General features: G+C 43.0%; 1 protein-coding gene across 4 annotated transcripts in view; it reads left to right on the top strand.

Annotated features, from left to right (window-relative positions):
* Window positions 1-17,662, top strand: part of MINK1 (misshapen like kinase 1) — a 277,145-nt gene that overhangs the window by 230,529 nt on the left and 28,954 nt on the right. For 2 of the 4 annotated variants that reach the window (XM_089688956.1, XM_089688959.1), the window contains 3 exons: window positions 5,891-5,979; window positions 10,815-10,838; window positions 13,764-13,924. In XM_089688956.1, the coding sequence (XP_089545082.1) occupies window positions 5,891-5,979; window positions 10,815-10,838; window positions 13,764-13,924 (274 nt within the window). The remainder of the gene's footprint in view (window positions 1-5,890; window positions 5,980-10,814; window positions 10,839-13,763; window positions 13,925-17,662) is intronic. The other 2 variants (XM_089688957.1, XM_089688958.1) reach the window with 1 other exon arrangement.

The following is a 17,662-nucleotide window of genomic DNA, read 5'->3' on the forward strand; positions in this document are numbered from 1 at the left end:
CCAACAGTTTGCTCAGCGCTTTACAATATAACGGGAGACAATACAGCAACAATACAGTTCAATACAAGAGGGTTAGGAGGGCCTGATCCTGGGAGCTTACAATCTAGGAGGGAGGGGCTAGTGGTACAAAAGGTAGTAACTGTGGGGGATGGACTGGTTGGAAGAGTAGAAGATTCCATTATTAGCTGAGGGCAGGATAGGCTACTCTGAAGAGAGGTTTTCAGAGATCGCCTGAAAGTGAACAGAGGAGGTGATAGTGTGATAAATTGGGGTAGAGCGTTCCAGAGGATGGGGGAAGCTCTGGAGAAGTCCTGGAGACAAGCATGGGAGGAGGAAACGAGGGAGCTAGAGAGCAGGAGGTTGTGCGAGGAGCGGAGAGTACGGTTTGGGTGATATTTGGAGACAAGATCGGTGATGTAATTTGGGGCGGAGTTATAAATGGCTTTATATGTTATTGTTAATGTTTTGACGTTTATCCGTTGGGCAATGGGAAGCCAATGGAGGGATTGGCAGTTATGGAAGGGTTAGTAAGTGGATGAGTCTGGCAGCAGCATTCATGATAGATTCAGATGTTGATTGTCCAAAAACAGGTGGGAGGGAAGTGTAAAAACTGTAGAAGTCTTCCTTCACCTTAAAGCAGAACTTCACCCTCTCAGTGAACTCTTGACTATTTTTAATCTTTATTCTGCTAGAATTGGTAAATAAGAAAATATATCATATTCCTATGTCATACATCCCTGGAGTCTTCAGGAGGAAAGGAGGGGTTTTCTTAGCTATGCACACCCTCCAACCTGCATATGTAAGCTAAGGGCAGATGGTTTCCAGGAAGTAAATGCTACATGAATCATCTGCCCTTTCTCAAGATGGCCACGGACGGAAATACTGAAGGGGTGTTTTTAAATCTGATTTCTCAGCAAAATTAAGCATGGAGACATAGATGGATGGGGAAGTTTGCTTTGAATATTACAAATGAATTAAATGGCATTTTTTGTTTGTGGTGCTCAGATGCAGTGAAGTTCCACTTTAAGGAAAATATACATTCTTTTGAGGACAATGAGGTGTACATTTTATACAAAGTGGACAACTGGTTCGCAAGAGATATGAAAGTGGCCATTTACATCGCACTGGAACAACCAACCGTGAACCGGGATAGGGGCCTTCAACATATAATGGTGTTTTATAATCTCCACCTGGACAGGAAAGTTTAATGTTGAAGACGTTTTGTAGCTTCCATAAGCCCCTCCTTCGGTTTTGATGAGTGTCAAGAACATATCCCAACATCTATATCCACACAGCTTGCACAGACATCTTAACCCAATCTCCATGGGATGTGTCAAGGCAGATGTTTGTTGTCCAAGAAGAGGATGGGAGGTGAGAAAGGTGTGGAACCCCCGTTCTAGTTAGACTTCCTGATACCAAGGATGGGATTTTGACAATCAACATCTGAAACATTCAGTGGTGACTGGATTAAGGTGTCTGTGCTATCTCTGTGGATATACTGTAGATGCTGGGCTATGTTCCTATTACTCATTAGAATTGAAGCAGTGACTTGGAGAAGATAAGAATCATCTTTACAACATTACAGAACAAGTCAAGTGGACTGTGACCAATTACTAATGGCGTGACTTGGATAAATGAGAACCTTTACACATGCCTTCCACTGCTGCAGGAAGGATTCAAAGCCCTCTCCAAGCTCAGTCACCCTAGTGCAGGGTAGGCAACCTGCAGCTCTCTAGCTGTTGTGGAACTACATTTCCCATGAGGCATTGCAAAGATTACAAAACTGACAGTTACAGCTATGACTTGCAGAGGCATGATGGAACTTGTAGTCCTGCGGCTCTCAGGTTGCCTACCCCTGCCCTAGTGGAAGCCTATATGGAGCTGAGGAGCCACTCTCCTCAGAAATGCCTGAATGAAAATAGACATTCTTGTGAGGACCGTGAGGTGTACATTTTGTACATGTCAAACTGGAACAACCAACAGGGATGCGGGCCTTCAACACGTTCTGTCTTCCCCATATAATGGCATTTCAACATCTTCACTTCAACAGTTTAATATTGAAGACGTTTTGTAGCTTCACTTCTTCACTGTTAATAAGTGTCAGGAACATACCCCAGCATTTACATTTACACAGGTAGCACAGGCACCTTAATCCAATCTGCCTGGCAAATGTTGATTGAGCAGGAAGAGGATGGGAGGAGTGAAAGTTGTGGAACCACCCTGTTCTAGTTGCAAAGTCCCATCCTTGGTATCAGTCTGTAACTATAACGGGGTTGTCCACAAACTTCACACCTCCCTACCTGTTCTTGAACAATCAATATCTGCCTTGGGAAATTACATTCCATGGTGTTTGAATTATGGTGTCTGTGCTACTTATGTGGATGTAAATGCTGGGATATGTTCCTGACACTCACTAGAACCGATGAAGTGGTTTGGAGAAGCTAAAAAACCTTTTCACCACTGCAGAACAAAGCCAGTTGAATGTGGCCAACGACTGCTATAAGGAATGTACAGGGGTTGGACAAAATTATGGAATTACCAGGTAAAAGAATGAAATCGTTACCTAATATGGTGTTGAACTGCCTTTGGCATCCAGGACAGCCTGAATCCTCCAGAGAATTGACAAATGTAAGTCTTGGAAGGTGGATAATGGAATCAGATACCACCCTTCATGCAAAAATCACTCAAGACCTCGCAGAGATGCCAGAGGCGAAAAACAAGCCTGAACTTTGTTCTCCAATATTGACCACAATGGCTCTATGATATTGAGGTTCGGTGACTGTGGCGCCCATGGAAGGTGCGATACTTCATCTGCATGCTCGTTAAACCACAATGTGACAACGCCAGCTGTGTGAATGGGAGCATTATCGTCAAAGAAATTTCTGCACCATGAGGTGCACATGGCCAGACAAAATTTGTACAGTCGCTGTCAGTGATTCTGCCTATCAAGGTGATTATTATATTATTATTATACAGAATTTATATAGCGCCAACAGTTTGCTCAGCGCTTTACAATATAAAGGGAGACAATACAGCAAGGTGATGATGGGGCCTGCAGAATACCAAGATATGGCTGCCCAAACCATGATTGTACTGCCACCTTACTTAACTTTTGGCACAGGAGAGTCCTGGCCGTAAGCTTGGTACGGTGTTCGCTACACGTAAACACGTCCGGTGGTTGGGAACCACGTGAAGCTTGATTTATTGGGCCATATTACAATCTTCTATTGATCGATAGTCCACAATTTATGGGTGTTACACCACGCTCTCCTCTTCTGAGCATTAGTATCCGGTCACTAGTGGTTTGGCAGTTGCAGCACGCCCATGAATGTTTTGCTTATGGAGTTCCCTCCGCACAGTTTTTGTGTACACGAACTTTTGGAAGACTGAGATTGAGCTCTGCAGTCAATTTTGCAGCAGTTGTTTTTTAATCCCGGGTCTCAATCCTGCGCAGTGTTCTTTTGTCTCTTTCAGTCAGTTGACCACGTCGACCGTGCTTATGCTTATCAGACAATGTTTTCCCGGAAGCTGTATATGCCGTCATAACCTTTGATACTGCATGTCACGACACAGCAAATAAATTGGCAACTTCAGTCACAGAGGCACCAGCTAAGCGGTACCAACAATTTTCCCACTTTGAAGCTCAGTTATCTCTGACATAACTCTATTACTAGCAGTGTGCTCAGTTAATGAGGAAAGTGAGGCTTCCTACCTGTTAGCTAGGTGTCTCATCACACAGCGGAAGCAAATGAATGTTATATCACTTCTACTTTCAACACAAAACATGTCGTCACTTTCACACCTGCAAATCATGTAGTGTTTCTGTATTTTTGTCCAACCCATGTATGTGCCGCTAAGTGGTTGGTGTGCCCTGCATGGATGGCCCTGCATTGTGTTCCTTAAAGGAGCTGAATAATATTGGGGTGATGCTCACTGATTCTTTTTATACATATGTGGATTCTATACAATGGTTCCATTATCCTAAAATGAAAAAATATGAACGTAAATGATTGAACATCAGCAACAAAATTTCCGCAGAGCACTCCTAGTGTTCAGGGAGATCCGCCACAGTAGGACTAGACTATAGATGGCAACAGATGATCTTCTGTCAGGAATGCTCTACAGATGCTGCTCTCCTCAGACCGGGGGGGTCCAGTATGTACCTATAACAAAAAAAAGAAACACCCAGGAGGGTGCAAGCGCCTAGTTACCAGAGATTTAATGTATGAAAATGTGGAAGAGAGCAAAATGGGCATTCAAATAAGTGATGGAAATGAAAATTATCAACCTACAGAGGGCTGAATTCAAAGACACCCCAAAAATCAAAGTAAAAAAATGATGCAGCAGGCGAGTCCATTTTGCTGAAATTTCATTGGTAAATGGTCCTCAGTAGTCTGTATGGCTCCCACGTGCTTGTATGCATGCCTGACAACGTCGGGGGAGGCTCCTAATGAGACAACGGATGGTGTCCTGGGGGATTTCCTCCCAGATCTGGACCAGTACGTTCTGTACATGAAAAACACAAGGTGCAAGTAGGCAGGTTTATAATGCTTTTAGAATGACAGGCAATGGAGCACGACTTATACCCCCTTCCTGTCCAGGCCAATTTTCAGCTTTCAGCACTGTTGCACTTTGAATGACAATTGTGCGGTCACTGTAGCCATATGAAATTCTTATCATTTTTTTCACACAAATAGAGCTTTCTTTTAGTGGTATTTAATCACCACTGAGTTTTTTTATTTTTTGCTTAATAAAACAAAAAACACCTGAACATTTTGAAAAAAAAAAACACACTTTTCTTCGTCTGTTATAAAAGTTTGCAAATAAATAAAATGTCTTCATAAATTTAGGTCAAAATGTATTCTGCTACATTTCTTTGGTGAAAATAATAATAATTGATTTTGTATTTTTTTTTCAAATGTTTCTATTTTTTTTTTTTAATTACATTTTTTCCTTTTTTTTTTTTTTTTTACTATTTTATTTTTTAGCACACTCTGACCAAAGCAATGCATTGTTACCATAGTAACATTGAACTACTGTGGACAAGTGATAAGGATTTTTTTTTTTTATAACACATTATGATTGCTAATACCGATGTATTTCATTGATATTTGCAACCATTGTTACTGAACGAAACTGATTCTTGTGATTAGCTGTGATTGGGCAAAGCTGATCACATGATACAGATGGGCTGCGATTGGCCCTGTGTGTATCATGTGACTGCCTTGACCAGTCACAGCTAACAACATAATTGTATACAATGGATGGGCATGACAGGAAGCCATCCATTGTATACACTTGACATGTGATCTGCTTTGATTGGTCACAGCGGTCACATGACACTACCAACAGGCCGGTGTAGTGATATGTCATCGGCTGTGTCCCGTGGACTGGATTACGCTGCTGCGTGGCTCCATGAGCAACTAGTTTTGACAGGACGTCCTATGACACCCAGTCACAATGGCGAGTGTCCCGCCCGGCCGTCAATCTGCTATAGGTCGGGCGGGAAGGTGTTAAATCTGTGGAAAGTTTACAACTACCATCGGCTTCTCAAAAGGTGGGTATAGGATTATAACTTTTTTTTTTTCCTTTTTCTATGGTTGAACTGGATGAACTTTTGTCTTTTTTTCAGCCAGACTAACTATGTAAAATGCAGTTCCTTTGTTCCTTGACGCCCTTATGCAAATGCTAACATTCTGCTATGAGTACTGATGTAGCTTGCCAATCCAAAAAGTATTTAATTTCTGCTAGGTAACTAGTAAGGCATGCTGAGACCTGTAGTGTCGCTGCATTCACTGTTCTAGCAGTTGCATCTCATTGATTAAAAAAAAAATAGTTATGTTGCTCCCGTGTTTCTCTTAAAATATTTCCTTTCTTGTGTCTCTGGCAGCTCCCCTTAAACTTGAGGAGTCTTCTATCAGTCCGCCAGGCAGTAAAACTCCAGGAGAAGAGCACCGGTCCCGACCAGGTCGCCCGGCTGTGAGTATCTCGACTGCTCGCCTTAAATTCCAGATCCCCAAGATGATGTGATGTTACCTTGTGCAAAAAAAAAGAAACAAAAACATTTTCCCACATGCTAACTGCAGCCGACCTGCTTTGCATTTTTCATTCCATCAGTTTTGTTTGATGATTTTACTTTCCAGGTTTCTTTTTAAGTCATCACTTTTCTATGTTCTGTTGGGTCCTTCTCAAACCTTTGCACTTAAAATCACCATTTTCAGGTGTGCTTGACCTTTCACACATTAATGAATGCTTTTATTGCCTGTTACAATAATTTTAGCTCACATCTATTCTTCTACCTTTTTTTTTTTTTTTTTTTTTTTTGTCAGGAAAAAAAAAGATTTGACATTTATATGGTTTTAGAGCGTAGGTTGGCATTTTCAGCATACAAGAAACAAGATGCTCCTTTGGTTTGCCATTATCAAGGATGCATTTTATACCATCCTGCTAAGGAATGAATGAGCCTTTACCAGTTTTTCTGTGTCTTGTACTTGCAGGTGGTCCTCTGTGTACAATAAGCCCTTTTTAACATGGGGCTCGCTCAGCAGGAGATTGATTTGCTGATCCCCGCTGAGCAGGCGGATGGCTGGTGCTTGTCCCTTCCGCTTATGCAGCGCGGACACAGATGCAGCCCACTCTCCTCTATGGGCAGTCGGATGTAAACGGACCGCTTGTCTGCTTACACCCAACCAGGGGCGGACTGACCATTTGGAAACTCATGCACTGCCCAAGGGCCTGGGGTCAGTAGGGGGCCCCATGAGATGCCATTGGTACCTTTTTCATAGGCTTTTTTGAGTTTGGGCAAGGACACAGGGGCCCCATGATCCCCTATTGCCCGGGGGCCCCATGAGTTGTCAGTCCGCCCCTGCATCCGACTGTCATCCAATCCATTGAAAAGATGGGGAACGGATCTCCATCCTTCTGTTGTTAGTGGATTGGTGTACTGGTGGTGTAAACGAACACATGACACAGCCGGCTGTACTCCAGGTATATGGGGGTGCTGTTGTAAACACGAGTATAGCTTATGGCCATATGCAAAAAATATAAAATTTTCTATTTTTTTACATATTCCTGTTTGCTCTGTTCATGTTTACGATCGCACCAGTGTATACTTGGAGTACAGCGACACACAGCCACTCATGTCTGTGGGAGGCTTGCGCAGCACCTGGACTGCTGGGCAGGCAAGAATCCCTGGACTTTACACTGAAAGGAAGCAGGCACTTGTGTGTAACAGGTCTATTTCTCTATTTCCCCTTTCACTCATGCCATCAGGATCCACACTGCTGGATTCTACTCATACGTAAGTGTGGTGCAAGGGACCACAGGCTCTCAGATTGAATGCAGTCTAATGCAGACCATAGACGGGTCAAAAATCGGCCGATTTTCACACCGTTAGTGGGTTAATTGGTCGGCCGTTTTTCGGGCTTTTTTTTATCGGGCATGTTGGAAAATTTACGCCCAATTTTGATGATCGGCCGATTTTCCCCGCAGTGGATGGGCAAATCGGCCGATCGTTTAACCGATAAAAAAATCTGCGCATGAGCCGTGACCTGCAAGAAGAAGAAAAGGAAGATGACGAAGAAGAAGAAAAAGAAGACGACGATGACAAAGAAGAAGATGACGATGACAAAGAAGAAGACGACGATGACAAAGAAGAAGAAGACGACGATGACAAAGAAGCAGAAGACGACGATGACAAAGAAGAAGAAGAAGACGACGATGACAAAGAAGAAGAAGAAGACGACGATGACAAAGAAGAAGAAGAAGACGACGATGACAAAGAAGAAGACGACGATGACAAAGAAGAAGACGACGATGACAAAGAAGAAGACGACGATGACAAAGAAGAAGACGACGATGACAAAGAAGAAGAAGACGACGGCGATGACGAAGAAGACGACGACGGCGATGACAAAGAAGAAGACGACGACGATGACAAAGAAGAAGACGACGATGAAAAAGAAGGAGACGATGAAAAAGAAGGAGACGATGAAAAAGAAGAAGGAGACGATGAAAAAGAAGGAGACGATGAAAAAGAAGGAGACGATGAAAAAGAAGAAGACGATGAAAAAGAAGAAGACGATGAAAAAGAAGAAGAAGACGATGAAGAAGAAGAAGACGATGAAAAAGAAGAAGAAGACGATGAAAAAGAAGAAGAAGACGATGAAAAAGAAGAAGACGAAAAAGAAGAAGAAGAAGACGAAAAAGAAGAAGAAGAAGACGACGATGACAAAGAAGAAGACGACGATGACAAAGAAGAAGACGACGATGACAAAGAAGAAGACGACGATGACAAAGAAGAAGACGACGATGACGAAGAAGAAGACGACGACGATGACGAAGAAGAAGACGACGACGATGACGAAGAAGAAGACGACGACGATGACAAAGAAGAAGACGACGACGATGACAAAGAAGAAGACGACGACGATGACAAAGAAGAAGACGACGACGATGACAAAGAAGAAGACGACGACGATGACAAAGAAGAAGACGACGACGATGACAAAGAAGAAGACGACGACGATGACAAAGAAGAAGACGACGACGATGACAAAGAAGAAGACGACGACGATGACAAAGAAGAAGACGACGATGAAAAAGAAGAAGACGATGAAAAAGAAGAAGATGACGATGACGAAGAAGAAGAAGACGACGATGAAAAAGAAGAAGACGACGATGAAAAAGAAGAAGACGACGATGAAAAAGAAGACGACGATGAAAAAGAAGACGACGATGAAAAAGAAGAAGAAGAAGACGATGAAAAAGAAGAAGAAGAAGACGATGAAAAAGAAGAAGAAGAAGACGATGAAAAAGAAGAAGAAGACGATGAAGAAGAAGACGACGACGAAGAAGAAGAAGAAGACGACGATGAAAAAGAAGAAGACGACGATGAAAAAGAAGAAGACGACGATGAAAAAGAAGAAGAAGAAGACGATGAAAAAGAAGAAGAAGAAGACGATGAAAAAGAAGAAGAAGAAGACGATGAAAAAGAAGAAGACGACGATGACAAAGAAGCACAAGAAAAAGAATAAGACGACGAAGAAGAAAAAGAAGAATTCCAGTCCGCTATTATATTTTACATGAAAAAGTCTTGCGGTAGCAACAATGTATCTATTTGTATCCGAATAAAACCATCTGTATCCGAAATGGATACAAATAGATACATTGTTGCTACCGCAAGACTTTTTCATGTAAAATATAATAGCGGAGATCTCTGCAAGGGACAGAAGTAATTATGGGGTTAAATGCCAGCCGTAGACGGGACGTAAATCAGCCAATTTTTTTACCGTTGGTGGTAACGTCGGCCAATAGAATGACCGTTTTTTTGTGTGTGTTTTTTTATAAAAAAAACGGCCGGGTTTCGACCCATCTGTGACTTGCATACAAGGTCCCCTTACTTTTTCACTGCACAAGCCAGACAGAATTCATTTGTCTGCCAGCAGATTGAAACTCAACTCAAATGGAGCTGCAGTCTGTTTAATCACGGTTTTGATTTATAGCTGTTGCCTTTCAGTGTCCACGTGTTATCCCGTCTTTGATGGCCCTTTCCATGCAAGTTTTTGGGGTAATCAAGGTATAAAGACAAAACATTGGCGACAGATAGAAGACTGAATGGTCTATCACTGAGCCCCCTCCCCTGGGGGTTTCACCTGTGGTTAGCCAAGCTTGGACAAATGTGTTCACTTTTTTAATAAGTCCCTATTACTGCTGGGTGTCTGTTCCAACCATACACTACAATAATAATTCTTAATGTTACTCTTGACCATTTGATTCATATTTTTGGTCATGTCCCTGCGTTCTTGAGCCTCAGCTACACACTGCTGTCAAAGTGATATTAAACCCAAAAGCAAATATTCATTATTTTGCAGCTTACCAATTCTTAGATGTGATGGCTGCATTAGTTTTTTCATTTTAGGTTTTCTTTCTCTTGTTTTTACTTGGTGATCCAGCCAGTAAATCTGTTTTTAAAAGAACAAGCTCTTCTGCAAATGTAGCAGTTAGAGGGATGAGGCAAACCATTTACTATCGCTTACAATGATGAGCTTTTATTTTTCCATGTAAAGCCCTTATCAAAAAAGGAAAAACATTAACTGGTTGCTGTAACTACTTATGAAGTATCAGCTGCAGTTTAGTTAGTGTATTTAAATCTGCTAGTATATTTAACACTCCCCACCCCCACACTGACAATGCTGCTTTTCAGTTGTGTCCCCTGTGCTTCTTCAGCCTGGGTTCACATACATGCGGTGCGGAATATCGCATGTGATTCGCACAGAAACCACACCGTATTCCTGTGCAAATCACATGCGATTTGTGTGCGGTGCGATCGGAGCCGTATATTTTGTATGGCTCTAATCGCACCGCACCATGAATCATGCAGGACCCTTTTTTTGGTCCACACCAGAATTGGATCGCATAGGTATTCACACTTATACGATCCAATTCTGCACATCGCTCCGCGTTTTGCGGACCGCGATTCTGATGCGGTGCGGAATTCGCACTGAAAACGCTGCGAATTCTGCACCGCATCAGTGTGAACCCGGGCTCAACCAGAGTTGGGTCACTCTAATAATGGAGGTGTGTTACTGGCCGGGGGAAAAAAGCCTAAAGAACGAAAACCAATGCAGTCAGCACATCTAACGATTGGTGAGCTGCAATATATTACATGTTTGGTTTTGGATTTAATACCACTTATGTCTGATTCTGACAATTCACCTTTCATTGACATCCCTGTCATCCTGTGTATTACATTGGTGTGTAAGAGAAGTGATGTTATACTGCATTAATCTCTTTCTTTTCTCTACTGCTGTCAGAGTTATAAAAGAGCAATAGGAGAGGTTAGTGTCATTGTGTGAGGTTTTCCGAACTCTGAACTGTTTGTGCTACTGTCACAGTGATGTGCTGTACCCGCTCTGTGTGTACCATGGCATTCAAGCCCAGCTCCAGCCAAAGCCTGGAAGAAAAGGTCGCCGTCCTCAAGCTCTGTCTATGATATCGATGTCTGGAGATTTGGGTGCAGACCCCATCCACAGCAAAAAAAAAAAAATAATAATCCATTAATCTCAGCATACAGTAGAACAGGGCTTAACATTTCAAGTCCTGAGCTACTAGCCAGGCCTTAAGAGTTACTTGCCGCCAACAAACACACACACACACAGAGACACCTGTACACACACACAGGCATGTACATACACACACACATACAGAGAAACATGTACACACACGCACAGAGACACCTGTACACACACACAGGCATGTACATACACACACACATACAGAGAAACATGTACACACACGCACAGAGACACCTGTACATACACACACACATACAGAGAAACATGTACACACACGCACAGAGACACCTGTACACACACACAGGCATGTACATACACACACACATACAGATAAACATGTACACACGCACAGAGACACATGTACGTACACACACACACAGGCATGTACATACACAGACATGTACATACACACACACACATACAGAGAAACATGTACACGCACGCACAGACACATGTACGTACACACACGTATACACACACACACACATGTACATACACAGACATGTACATACATACACACACACGCACACACATACAGAGAAACATGTACACACATGCACAGAGACACATGTACGTACACATACACACACACATGCATACACACAGATACATGTACATACACAAAAATACACACACAGACATGTACATACACACAGAGAAACATGTACACACACAGGCACGTACATACACACAGATACATGTACATACACAAAAATACACACGCACAGACAGGTACATACACACACACATGTACATACATACAGTTACATACACATAGACACATGTACGTATGTACGCAGACACATGTACATACACACAGACACATGTACATCCATACACAGACACACAACACACGCACGCTAAGTGCTCTCTCCTCTCCCCTGAAGCCACCGCTGGCTGACATAGAGTATCATGTGACCAGAGTGAGCTGAATTTAGACACACACCTATAAAATGTTGCAGTACTTCGTTGTTCACTCACAGAGCCGGGTACTGCACTCTAGGGGGAGGCAGAGAGACAAGCACACTCCTTCCTTTGCTTTCACTGCGCTCAGCTATTGAGCAGTCTGACAGCTCCCAGTGCCACTGACAGATCCGGCCTGAGCTCCGAGCCTGCTCAGCAAGACAGCCCTGGGGGACACACTCGCCCCCACTATAATTTCCACTCACCATTGGCGAGCAGGCGAGTGGAAATTTCAAGGCCTGCAAAAGAACCTTATTGTCCTGAATAGAGAAAAGCCTGGGCATCCTTCAGGCTCTTCTCTATCTGAATTGGTGCTTTTCTTTTACTCCAGTCAGCTGCAGGCCGTGTCATTCTTCTCCATCCGCCTCAGTGAGCTGCAGAGTGGGAATTGGAATAAAAAAAAAAAAATAGAGTTCAAATATGGCTAGAGATGAGTTCAGAGGATGCCCAAGCTCCCCCCTAGTTGTGAAGAGCATGCACATAGAAGTCCCTGCTGGGGTCACCCTGCTCTACAATTAACGCCTCGTACACACAATGAGAATATCAGACAGAAAGTACTGCTTTCAGTGCAATCGTCCGATAATCTTTTCACTAGTACACAGCTGTCGAGGGACGATTACAACCGTTATAGTGGAATTATCCGCAGGGACAAGCATGACATTTTTTTCTCGTACGATACCAGAGCAAACGATTTTCATTCATTCTCAGTACATTATTCGTTCGAAAAAGACTGATCGACCAAGACCACACATGCTCAGAAATGAAATAATACTTTACAATACATTACATCGCTTCCAAAGTTGTATTCTGTAGCTTTAGTTTTCATTTTCAGTAAGAGATTAGCATGCAAAAAAAAACAAAAACAGACGATCGTTCATCCGATATTCCCATTGTGTGTACGAGGCCTAATGCAGTGGGTCGAATTCCGAACGTCCAAAAATCGGAAATGTCGTTCGCCCGGTAATCCGATGGTGCCATCAATGATTTCGAAAATCGGCCGACTGAGTCATAAAGTTCACCCCATATAACAGGTGAAACTTCTGTTCCTTCCAGGTCACGGCTCATGCGCATATTCTTTTCGGAAAAACGTTCGTACAATTTGACCATCATTGAGTCGAAAATCGGTAGTTTTTCACAAATTTTCCAACATGCCCGATCACCGAAAAGGGGAGGAACCACGAAAATCGGCCGGTGCCATTGACCTACTAACAGCGAAAATCGTTCAATTATTCTTAGGTCCGATTTTCGGACGGAAAATCGGTCTAATTTCGACCCGTGTATGGCCAGCATTAGCCTGATCTAGGGTAAAATGTGGGTAAAATGTGTCAGAGCAGGGAAGCCCCAGGTGGGAATTCTATGCACATATTCTCTGGAGCAATAGTTTGATGAATTCAATAAATGTGTAGCCTGTTTTATTGCAGTGGATGACAACCAAAACTTGTTACTGCTATAGTTTGGAAAGGGTTAAAAGCTTTGTTAGGTTGCTTTGTGTGTTTCCATTTTGGGAGATTTTCACTTACTTCCTGTCTCATTGCATGGCGTTTTGGCTGGAGTTGTTTTTAAGGTGTACTGCAATTGGTCTGGGTGTGCAATATTATCATATCGTCATCATTCCTCTGTTTCTGCGGTTTTATGTTTTGTTATTTTTGTCTTTTTTTTTGTCATTTTAGACTGTTGCTTTTTTCCAAATTATACTAAGTATCTTTATGTTGTTTCCTGCCTCAGGACCACTTATTAGTGAAAGATCGCCCAGAAGATGTCCCCAAACCTCCCAAAAAGGCTCTGGATTACTCCTCCTCTAGCGACGAGATAGATAGCAGTGATGAGGACGATGAGGAAGGGGATCAAGAGAGGCAGGAACAGAGCAGAGACAGCTCCTCCGCCAGGTAGGAAATACAGTTGCAGACAGTATTGTCTCCTTAAAGTGGGTCTTTTACCAGGAAGTGAACTTCCTGCCTTTCTCTTCCTTCACCCTCTCTCTTACTAAATCGCATGCAATATTTCTATTTTATCTGGATTTCTCTTCCCAGCTATTGGTTTTCTTGCCTAGGGGTACCTACAGTATATCCACACCTCACATCCCAGAAGGCTGCCGGGCAGTAGGTTATGAAGTCTCATGAACTTGCCAAGACATTGTGAAATTTCATGCCTTCTTCATTCTATAAAGCAGGGGTGGGCAACTGTGGCCCTCCAGCTGTTGGTGAACTACAAGTCCCATCATGCCTCTGCCTTTAGGAGTCATGCTTGTGACTGTCAGTTTTGCAGTGCCTCATGGGACTTGTAGTTCTACAACAGCTGGAGGGCCACAGTTGCCCACCCCTGCTATAAAGTATGGCATAGTCCTTATGTTACCTGATGTCATCCAGCAACCACTAAATAAAATGATGACCAGCTAGATCTCCATGTGCACATGCATGACATCTAGCTGTGTGTCATCAGGGGTGGGGACAGCTATGGCAATCAGGAAGTAACCGCTTTCTCCCAATAATCCTGGATCCAAGATGGCAGCAGTTGGGAGGTAGATATCTCTGGACGTAATGCACTAGTAACTTTGGGTTTTTATGATAATATACAAGGGGTGTTCAAGTCGCACATGTCACGGCCCAGTCCAGAGACTGTTAATCAAGATGGCAGACATCAGTGTTAGTGCGTGCGTGGAACAGCGTGTGGTGATGACGTTTCTTGTGAACGAAGGCGTAAAACCCACGATTGCAAGCACAATATGATGATGAGACGCTCAGCCGCAGTAAGACATTTCAATGGTCTAATCGTTTCAAAGATGACCATACAATGGGGAAAATAATTATTTGATCCCCTGCAGATTGTTTGTTTGCCCACTTACAAAGAAATGAAGGGTCTATCATTTTTATCATAAGTGTATTTTAAATGATAGAGACAGAATCTCTCTCACTATCCATTCAGTCGTATCCAACCCTTGGCGATTGCATGGACCGTCACTCGTAAGCGACTTTTTCCATGAATTCTCTTAGCAATTATTTTTACAGGGTAGGTGATAGGCGGCGCACATGTCACGGCCCAGAGACAGAATATCAACCGAAAATCCAGAAAAGTCACATGATACAAATGTTATAAAAAGAGTTGCAGTTCAGTGAGTAAAATAAGTATTTGATTCCCACCCAAAACATGACTTGATGGAGAAACCCTTGTTGGCGAGCACAGAGGTCAGACGTTTCTTGTAGTTGGTTTCCAGGTTTGCACACATCTCGGGAGGGATTTTGGTCCACTCTTCTTTACAGATCTTCTCTAAATCCTGAAGGTTTCTTAGCTGTCAATTGGCCACTCAAAGTTTCATCTCCCTCAATAAATTTTTTATAGGATTAAGTTCCGGAGACTGGCTAGGCCATGCCATGACCTTAATATGCTGCTTCTTGAGCCACTCCTTTGTTGCCTTGGTGGTTTGTTTTGGGTCATTGTCATGCTGGAAGACCCATCTTCAGTGTTCTGGGTGAGGGAAGAAGGTTCTCATCTAAGATTTTACAATACATGGCCCCATCCATTGGCCCCGCAATGTGGCAAAGTTGGCCTGTACCTTTAGCAGAGAAACAGCCCCAAACCATAATGTTTCCATCTCCATGCGTGACTGTAGGGATGGTGTTCTTGGGGTCATAGTCAGCATTTTTCTTCCTCCAAACACGGCAAGTCGAGTTAGTGCCAAAGAGCTCAATTTTGTTCTCATCTGACCCCAATCCTTCTCCCAATCCTTCTCTGAATCATTTAGATGTTAATTGGCAAACTTCGGACTGGCCTGTACATGTGCCTTGTTGAGAAGGGGGACCTTGCGGGTGCTGCAGGATTTCAATCCATGGCGGCGTATTGTGTTACCAATGGTTTGTTTGGTGACTGTGGTCCCAGCTGCCTTGATATCATTCACAAACTCCTCCTGTGTAGTTCTGGGCTGATCCCTCACTTTTCTCATGATCATCCTTACCCCATGAGACAAAATCTTGCATGGAGCTCCAGACCGAGGGCGATTGATGGTTATTAGGTATTTCCTCCATTTGCAAATAATCGCTCCAACAGTTGTCCCCTTCTCACCAAGTTTCTATGTACCACATGAGCACACAGCCAGTCTGTAGGAGCCAGAGTTATTATTGGTTGGTAGGGGATCAAATACCTATTTTATTCACTGAACTGCAACTTCACTTATAACTTTTGTATCGTGTTTTTTCTGGATTTTGATGGATAATCTGTCTCTATCATTTAAAATACACCTAGGATAAAAATTACAGACCGTCCATTTCTTTGTAAGTGGGCAAACTTACAAAATGCAGGGGATCAAATAATTATTTTCCCCACTGTACGTTAGTCAGTGCCGATCCCGGCCGTGGTGGTTCCCAGCCCACAGCAGTCATTCCAGAGAACATTCAGCGCATGGAACTCCGGATCCTGGATAATCATCACATAACCTGCCATGAAATTGCACAAGAGGTGAATCTGTCTGTGGGAACGGTGAACACAATGATGACGAAGTGAAGCCGGCTGTCCTAGGATGGTTCAGGTGTACTGACAAATCTTTCTATGCCAAACCTTTCCAGGCATTAGTTAAACACTGGGATAAGTGTATAAATGTAGCAGGGGAGTATGTAGAAAAATAAGTGCAATTTCCACTCCTCGAAATTTGTTTTTATTATTCAAATTCAGAAGTGCTGCTTTGACTTGAACCCCCCTCATATAAACATTTATTGCGGCTGAATTAAATATTTGACATATATTGGAAGATCCTCTTTAACCGCTTCCCCTCTGACGTATGTATATAAACGTCCTGACGGAAAGTAGTTAATACCAGGATTGTGACTGTGGCTGCCCCCATGATCCTGGTAGCATTTTTCTCAGCTGGTGATTGGCTGTCACGTTAAAGATCATTTTACAGCACTGGGAAGAAATAGACCCCCTGATGCCTCCGTAAAGAGTACCTGTCACTGCCCAAAGCTATCACAAAGGGGCTTGTTTGCCCCTTTATGATAGTAAAGTTAAATGATAAAAAAAAAGTGTTTAAAAAAAATAAAAGCACCCCCTCCCCATGCGCAGACGTAAATGAGAGCGGGTGCATAGGTCTGGCACACATATATAAACAATGATTACTCCACACATGGCGATGTTGTCACAAACGGAGTGAGTGCAGTAATTCCAAGGCCCTAATTAACCACTCAACAGGTGATGCTTTAAAAGCCTTTACAGATTTTCAGTGTAGACAGTTTTAGGTACTGTAGTTTGTCACCATTTCACAGGCATGCACACTTTTAAACCTTGACATGTCTGGTATCTGTTTCCTTTTTTTTTTTCGTCGTGGTGAAGTAGAATTAATTGGAATAGGCTGCCTTAAAGTGGAACTATACTCGCCTTCAATCCAGCGATGCGCAGTCCTGGAACTCCCCCGACGACTGCTGACATTTTTGAGCGGCTGGCTTCCAGGTCTCCATCACCAGCTGTTGTCATTGGACCAGACCAAGAAGATGCCTCTCCTACGCGTGCGCAAGAGTTGTGTCATCTTCGGCATTGCTGAATTTGTGCAGTGAGGTGCGCACGTGCTGTACAGGGGCAGACAGGCAGGTAAGTAGCTTTAATGCAGAAAAGACGAAGCACGTCACTCCTGCATTTAAAAT

This window comes from Staurois parvus, unplaced genomic scaffold, assembly GCF_062004578.1.
Source record: "Staurois parvus isolate SC_StPar_1 unplaced genomic scaffold, SC_StPar_1.0 ptg000463l, whole genome shotgun sequence".
NCBI classification, from domain to species: Eukaryota; Metazoa; Chordata; class Amphibia; order Anura; family Ranidae; genus Staurois; species Staurois parvus.